Below are 8,480 nucleotides of genomic sequence, written 5' to 3' on the forward strand. Positions count from 1 at the left end.
ACATCTCACTATACCCCAAACTTATTTTTCAAATTAATTCAAGTATTTTCGATCCCTCGAGTAATTATAGGACATACTTGAACCTGACATTATATCATTATAATTATAATTGTGTTCTATATCTTAAATGGTTAAACATAATTGTCAGGCAGGTGAATACAAATATAAATATTGGTCAAAATAGTTTTTTTCCCTACTTAGATCTTTCAACTTTAAATTAGTTGCTTTTCTAGACAAGTCTCGTCAAACTCAGTCAATTATATTTATTGGTAACACGCTAAAGTAGTAACACTGAAATGAAATCTCAAGAAACAGTTGAAGTTATAAGGGCATACTTGAGATCATATAAACCTCAAGGTCTTACACAATAAGGAAGTAGGAATTCATTCACTCATTTGCCCAATATTGATCGTAAAAGTACACGTGGTATGAAACACGCACTATGATGTTTGTCCCTTTCTTAGGGTGTACCATGTCATATTCTTGATAAACAAATAACATCGTATAGATCTTAGTTTAGGTATTTCCCAATACCTAACTTGAGTTCTCCTTAAATTTATTCTTCCAAGTAATCTCAAATCAAGAACTTAATCTAGCTAATAAATTGGTTTAGTGGATAACAAAATTCATTTTGATTACTTGTTGTAATCTCATGTTGATATCTTATTATTGTGATCAAATAATGTACACAACATGATCATTTTGTCTCATTGCAGCACACCTCAAAGTGTCTAGACGATTGTTCGTAAGAGTGAACCAATCTCAACTTGTTTGATGTACTTTATATGTGCAAGCAGATTATTATCCTTTAATCCCAATGATAGATTACATATGAACTCAAAATTGTTAATCTATGGACATATAAGACTTAATCAAGAGTTTTCTGATACACTAATATCCTATTCTACGTAATTCTAGAGATTCGACATTACAAACAAGTGTATCTCTAGATGTTTTCAGAGTATGATAATAACAAAATATCAATTATGTAGATATACTACAAAGACACTTTCTTTACTAATATCTCTCACAGATATACCATTGGGTGTTAGATTCTATCATGATACTTGAGATCCTCAACACATGAGATAATTGTGTAACAATCATGGATCTCATATTCTCAACTAGTATCATTAGATACTGATTAAATCTATACAAAATAATTTCTTTAGCTATTAAGATATGTACTAGAAGATATGCTTCTTGTTACTCTATAAAGCGAGATTACAAAAGTCTAATAACTATTTGTACTCGATTCAACTCTCATCTTTAGTCAATATTTGTATATCTATTCCAATAACAAGTTATTCTCTCAAAAAAAGAAAAAAAAAAGAATAATAATTGATGGCAACACCATTCAGGTATCATAATACCCTTTCTAAGGATAATATCAATACCTACTGACCAAATCCATGGCATGACAAGTGTTAGGACACATATACATCGTATCATACTTCTAACTCCTAATTGCACTAGACATGGTTCTTTAGATATCTTTTTTGTGCACTTATGGAGTCTTTGGGCATATATGAAGACTTTAAGGTTGCCTTCCGCTATAGGAATATCAATAGTGTAGCAATTCTGTAGTTAAAAATATTCTAGAATCTTTAAAGTATAAAACTTTTGTGATAGAGTATGAAGACTAGGATAATCTTTTTAACATAAAATGTTAAATTTGTAAACATATGTCATTCGTCTCAAAGAATGAGGACAATCATTTCAAAATGGTATTAATACATTCCTTTTCATGCTTAGCCAGTATAATGCCATCAACATCAAAATTAGATTACAACCTATTATCAGACATTTACATAAATATAGTGATCTTCACCCACATGATGAAATATTATACGAGACCTATTCGAACTAGTCTCTGGTTCTGATGCAGAGATTCCAGATGACACTCCTGATAATGCTGAACCGCGAAGGAAATGGAAGATCAAATGTGGAAAGGCCTTGTTTGCCTTGAGAACATCAATTAGTCATGTTCGTGATGTAAGTTTGCCAAAGGAGGTATGGTCGACCCTTGAAAGGCTATTTTTAAAGAAGGATACAGCAAGGCTGTTGTTCTTGGAAAATGAATTGGCAATGATGACACAAGGAGGTATGTCAATTTCATAATACTTTTTACGGGTCAAGAATATATGTGCTGAAATTTCAAAACTAAATGCGGATGAGAAAAATTAGGGAAGCTCGTCTACGATGATTTCTCATTCGTGGTTTGAAGAAGGAATACTCGCCTTTTATTACCTCCATTCAGGGATGGGCAAGTCAGCCATCAGTTGAAGAATTAGAGAACTTGCTCTCTAATTAGGAAGCTTTGGCTAAACAAATGGTCAAGAATTTTAATTCAGAACCTGATGCTATTTTATTATCAAGAAGAAAGTCTATTGAGAAAGATTCTGAAGAAGGCTCAAATTGGAATAAGTCATGGGATAGTCCACAAGGTAACAAGTTCACTAAGTGCTACAGATGCGGCAAGATGGGGCACCTAAAGAAAAATTGTTGTGTGAATCTCTCTAGAGCAAATAGCTTGTGAAGACAAAGAAAACAATCAACTCAACTGGGAGCAATGCTTCACTACTAAAGTAATTGAAGGAAGAGATAAAATGATTTTTAAACCAGAAATAACCAAGCACTAGTCAACTACATCGACTACAAATGGGAGTGGATCATTGATTCTGGTTGTTCACATCACGTAACTAGAAAGATAAATTTTAGTTAAGCCCATTATTTATCTTTACACAACTTATATGTTAGCTTAATATACATACCTCTAAGATTTATGTCATTTAGTATGTTTAACAAAAGATAAATTTTAATTAAGCCCATTATTCAGATATATTTAATATTTCATGTCAAACATATTCCTATTAGATTACCCATGAGTGTACTAAACAAGCTAAGACGATATAGGACTATCATTTTTCACTATAATACTCGAAGGCGAAAAATAAATTGACTTAATGTTTTATCTAGAGATTTTCATGCAAATGTCTCATTATAATAATTACATATAATTTATTATACATCTATCTTTAAAATAAACATACATATACTAGTGTGGAGTATCATGAACTAATCCTATCTAGCTTTTTTGAGCCAAAAGGAAGGTTAGTTGGTCAATTTCTAAGGGTATTGTATTGACTCAGGCAATGCACCATCTCCATGGTGTCATCCCCTTATTGTATCTTCAATTGCAATTTATATCCTATGCTAGTTAGCACACATGCCGAATTAATTAATTAATTAATTGTGTGTGTGTGTGTGTGTGTATACATACGTGCAGATAGTTGACTGTAGATAGAAACTATAACATTAAATAAGAGAAAGTCAAATGAACTTTTGTAAAATGGAATTTAAAGAAAGACTTTTTTGTTAGGATTAAATTTCAAGAAAAACAATATAGTTTAAGAACAAAACTAGTTAGTGAATTAATTAAAGATAAATTTATTAAAGGCATAAAATTCCTACTAAATGTAAATAGAAGTCTAACAATTATCCATAATACAATTTTTTTGATAAAAACGTTTTTATTATACAAAGAGTAGATAAATATGAGTTGTGAGCTAAGCGTGATGGACCTTTACCTCTATAAATTTCAGAAAATTTAAGTTACATATCCTTAGAGACATTAAAGTTAAGATTTTGTATCTAGAACAAAGATATAATAATTTTCAATAAAAGCTCCTCTATGATGGATAATATAGATATGATTTTAATATTAGCGAAATAAATATAAATAATAGAAGAAGATCCTAAAAGACATTGAGATAAAAATACGATAGAAGCTGAATTTTTAAAATAATAATAATAATAACAACAACAACAACGGTATTAGACCAACATAGTTTAAATACACAAATCAAGACATGTAAGATTTCAAAATACAGATTAAATAATTATTAGACCTAAAAGTAATGAGATCTTCTACTGGCAAACATAAATCAAAGACCTTTATTGTTAGAAGTTACAGTGAAATAAAAAGAATGAAAGTTAGAATGGTTATAAATTATCAAAGAATGAATTATAATATTTTGGGGAAATGGATGTAAAATTCTAGTGATAAAAATAAATTCTTAATTTTCTTGTTAACGAGAGTGCTATTGAATGAACTTTCCTTCTACTTTCAAAGAACATAACAAGATTGAAGAAGTTGTTGGGGATTTATTTAATATGCACGGTGAAATTTAAACAATAATTCATTTCTCACCAAAGATTTGTTTTGTGTTTAGAAAAAACCAACGATAAGAATATTACCTATAGTTAATTTTGCGAGGAACAATTCTTATCTACAATCCACAATTATATAATTGTTCAGTCCTCAATAATAATCCACACAAAGAATAAGAATAAGAGGATTGAACTTAGAGCATAACACTTACACATATATTCTATAATAACAGCAACGTACAACATACATTTGAAGGGTAATTATAACAAAGCTTATATTAATGAACCCCGTGAGCCACAAATATAGTAAATCACACCTTACATTAGAAGAAAATAATATTTTTGCTAATACTGAAACATCATTGGACCTATCACACGTTACTTTAGAGCCCAGTAACAAACTTGAAAATGGATGCATTATAGCCACACAGTTTGGTCTCTTAGTAATCAAATAATCAAACTTACCATCCATCCATTCTTTATTTCTTTGTCATAGAAACGGTGACGTTAACAAATTTCGTCTCCTCTTTGGACATGCAATCACTAAGAATTTCCCCATACTTTTGAAATAGTGTATCAATTATGGATTCACCAAAGTGATCAATCAACAAAGGCTCCGCCACTGATCTCATGCATTTCGCTACATTGTATCCATCGTCATTGACAGAATGAGGCAAATTGAATTTATTGCCACATGCAGCCCAGTTGATTTCAGAAGCCTCTAGACGATTGATGGCAAATGACCCTTCCTTTTCAACCTCTGCCTTCACTTCAAATGGGGATGGTGTGTACTGGGGTATGCTGAATGAGTACAGCTTCTCTTGTTCTATGAGCCCCTACAAAAGTATAATAGTTGAGTATGCTTAAAAAAATACTTCTAAGAAACTTTTAAAACAAAAAATATACCATTAGTCACCTGAAATGAATAAATTACTTATTTTGAAAGTTATGTATATCTTTTTTGCCAAAACAACTGACATTTTTACGTATAATAAATCTAGTTACCATAAGACCCTTACGAGATTAGTATATTCTACGAAATTTCTCTTGGGAAGTAGGCTTTCTAAAACCCTATTTTCATTTCTACTATATCCCTAATTACCTTGTCCATTATACAAGTAGATTATTACATTGAATAATTAGAATGCTGAACTCAATAAAACTGAACATTGAACAAGGTCTAATAGAGCTATATACAATACTTGTTCATTGTCCAATTCTTGTCATTCAATCTTATGTACAAAACATATCCTTGATGGGCTTAATAGTTATATGCTTTCGGTTCATATATTTATTTAACATATATATTAATTACCTCGTAAACCATTTGTTTAAGTGCCATGGCTAAGAGTTCCCAAATGTAGCAGCATTCTTTGCTAGTAGGATCATCACTTTTTCTTCCCAAAATTGTTAAAACCATGCACCCACCGCTTACTAATTCCTCTGAACGACACTTTAGGAACATTGAAAAATCTTTTTGAAATTGCTCATAGTATGCCTGGATCACACTTGAAGGACTTGTACTTGCCAAGTATATGTTTTCTTTGTTCATCTCCACCCCTTTGGGAACCTGATAAACATACAAATTCGATAAACAAAAAATATATGAATAAATTGTTTAGAAAAATACAAAAGCGTTGGAATCATAATTTTAAAAAAAGAAATGATTTTACTTTTGTGTAACAATTTAAGCTTTTAGATATTAATGTTTGCTATTGGAGTATGAGAGCAAGTAGGGATTCTAATTCTGTAAAACTTTCCATCACTCGTTAAACTTGTGCATATGTCATGCTTTTGACAATAACTAAATCTGATATGCAATTTGGTTTTATATGATGTTCAAATATGTGGATGAGAGGACACATAGTGCATTCAATTTTGTCACTATTTCTTTATAAAAAATTGAGCATGTTTAAGACTTTAGTGAAATAATAAATTTTACATGAGCATGTTAAAAACATAATAACTATGTAATTCTCAATAAAGGGTCAAGAAGTTTAATTACTTGAGATAGCCACATAAGACTGTAGGAAGAATGAACAAAATGTAGACTTTCAGTAGGAAAAAGCCTGCTATAGAATGAACCAGGCACCCCAGTGAAAAAGCATTGTCCGAATTCAGAACCCAGTTCCTCTTTTAATTCTTCACGAAACCGTGGTAAGGACCGAAAAATGGAGTTAAAATCATTTCCAGGAAGATCGTTCAAGTATATTTGAAATTCTGGCGATGATTGACGACCAAATTTTCTTCTTATTTTGTCCACTGCTTTCATAACCTCAGTTACCACAATGAAAGTATTTGGCCCAGAAGAACAGCCAAGATCTGCTATGCATATAGTCTTGAGGAACATGTTTCCATATACTCCAGTAACTGCTTCTTCTGTTATTGCCTTAGTCATGGATATTACTTTTTGCTGCCATAGTTAATCTCGAGTTAATTTTGAATAACCCTTTTTTTTTTTTAAAAAAAAAAATTAAACAAATATTACATGCACAAATTGAGCATGCTTTCACAACTATTTTTGCGCAGAAGAATGAGAATCCAAGTTTTAAATTCTCATTGCCAAGTAAAGGAGCGAAGTAGGCCTACAACTAGGCAGCCAATAGTTAGGACAGACAGTAGTAGTAACACTTCCACCAACAACAGTAAGAGCTTTTTCCGAGAAAAAAGAAAAGGTAATCATGAAAGTCGGCCTAATCTAGTAGAGAGAGCGCGTTGGATTGGGTTCTTCCTACTTTCAGGAAAGTAAGGCATATTTTTAATTAAATTTATCCATATCCCCATATATTAATCAAACATAGTGGAGCTTTAGATAAAGGAAAACTTTATATAATATGTCCCAAGTTGTTATTGTCAAGCAAATAAGAGAAGAAACATAGCCCCTATTTAGCCTCAATTTTAAAAATTTATTCTAATTCGAAGTTCTCAAAAATTGATTTTTAGTCAAATTAAACAGGTTCGTAATATTCATAAAATTAAGTATATAATTTCTCTCAGATTATCAAAATAATTATATGCAATAGTGATGAAACCTTAGTTTACCTGAATTATTGAGTTGCTTGCGTAACTGTTATCTCCAAATCCTCCATTCATGTGGAGCACATTACTTACTTCCATATTTTCTCTCTATTTATGACTAAAACAGACTATTTGTTGTGGTTGATTGTTCAACTATGGGAGATTATTTATAGACCATCCAAATCCTCTTCACTGTCCATTTAATAAATATATACATCATAATATATCATTATTCTATCACTACAAGTTAAACCCAAGTTTGTTGCCATATATAAAACTCGTTCACATTTATTAAAGTGGGGCAAACGTTGGACTAGCTTGTACGTACGACATCCGCGTCTCATGGGTATATTCCACATACATACGGAAGTTTTTAATGATTGCATTCTCCAGCTTCTGCTTGAAAAATTACGAACTTATCCGAAAAATAGAAAATTCTGAAAACATAAATCGGTACAAAAGTTTGTCAACTCTATTGAACCATTTGATTTAAAAGTCTAAAACATTAGAGAGTGACACAATTATATCATTCTAACATTATCTTCACGTCGTTTTACGTGTAGGTGGAATAATTTTTTAATAAAAGTCTAACGTGTGCATAATTGTGTATAAAGAGTGATAGTTAAACTTGAACTTGAAACTATTTACAGTCCTTGTACCATGTTGAACCATATAGTTTAAAATTTTAAACAATTGACAGGTCCATTAAATATTATTTCAACAAAATTGTTACTTAAAGCATGATCAGCTAAGCTAAGTTAACCTGTTAAAATATTCAGCTTTGCCAAGCATGTACTAAATTTAGCTATTTTCTGGAAAATGAATAGATGACGTTAACACTATTGTTTTTAAAAATCACCTCTACAAACAAGATATGCAACATATAATGAACTTTCATACAGCCTTCTCAAATAAAACTTTCTTGTTTTCCCAATACATGGTATACTCTAGAGTTCAAGAATACTATTTTAAAACAAAAGCGGTGTTCGCGTGATATCCGCAAGCGTACGAGATCATTGATAAGTAATAATAAATTGAGCTGTGAGTTAATCTCCCACAAGGAATAATGTTTAATCTTTGTTCACTAGTTACTACTAAATTTGATGTTTATGACACAAAATGTGTGATTGTATTGTTATTTAAACTAATTCTAAACTAAGGAAGCAATAAAAAATGTTTTGTCAAATATGTGAATGATTGTATTGGATTTTGAATCCCCATATTGTCATTTATTTTTAATTCTTGATTCGTAATATATTGAATTTCATGCTCTCGTGACAATCGATAAC

The 8,480-nt window shown here is 30.9% G+C and overlaps 1 protein-coding gene across 1 annotated transcript; it reads right to left on the minus strand.

Annotated features, from left to right (window-relative positions):
* Positions 1-4,431: 4,431 nt before the first annotated feature.
* Positions 4,432-7,333, minus strand: LOC111409575 (salicylate carboxymethyltransferase-like). Its single transcript, XM_023039610.1, has 4 exons — positions 7,216-7,333; positions 6,179-6,586; positions 5,489-5,743; positions 4,432-5,009 (listed from the first exon to the last, which is right to left on the minus strand). Exons 1-4 carry the CDS (start codon positions 7,288-7,290, stop codon positions 4,653-4,655), a joined length of 1,095 nt encoding a protein of 364 aa, XP_022895378.1. The 5' UTR covers positions 7,291-7,333; the 3' UTR covers positions 4,432-4,652.
* Positions 7,334-8,480: the final 1,147 nt, after the last annotated feature.

Source organism: Olea europaea, chromosome 2, assembly GCF_002742605.1.
Source record: "Olea europaea var. sylvestris chromosome 2, O_europaea_v1, whole genome shotgun sequence".
Classification (NCBI taxonomy): domain Eukaryota; kingdom Viridiplantae; phylum Streptophyta; class Magnoliopsida; order Lamiales; family Oleaceae; genus Olea; species Olea europaea.

Bases quoted from the DNA above. Each gene is read 5' to 3' on its own strand.
- LOC111409575 (XM_023039610.1), bottom strand. From the start codon at position 7,290: ATGGAAGTAAGTAATGTGCTCCACATGAATGGAGGATTTGGAGATAAC. The intron at 5,744-6,178 runs GTAATTAAACTT...TATGTTTATCAG, and splicing joins GTCTTATGTGGCTATCTCAA to GTTCCCAAAGGGGTGGAGAT. The intron at 5,010-5,488 runs GTAATTAATATA...ATACTTTTGTAG, and splicing joins TTAAACAAATGGTTTACGAG to GGGCTCATAGAACAAGAGAA.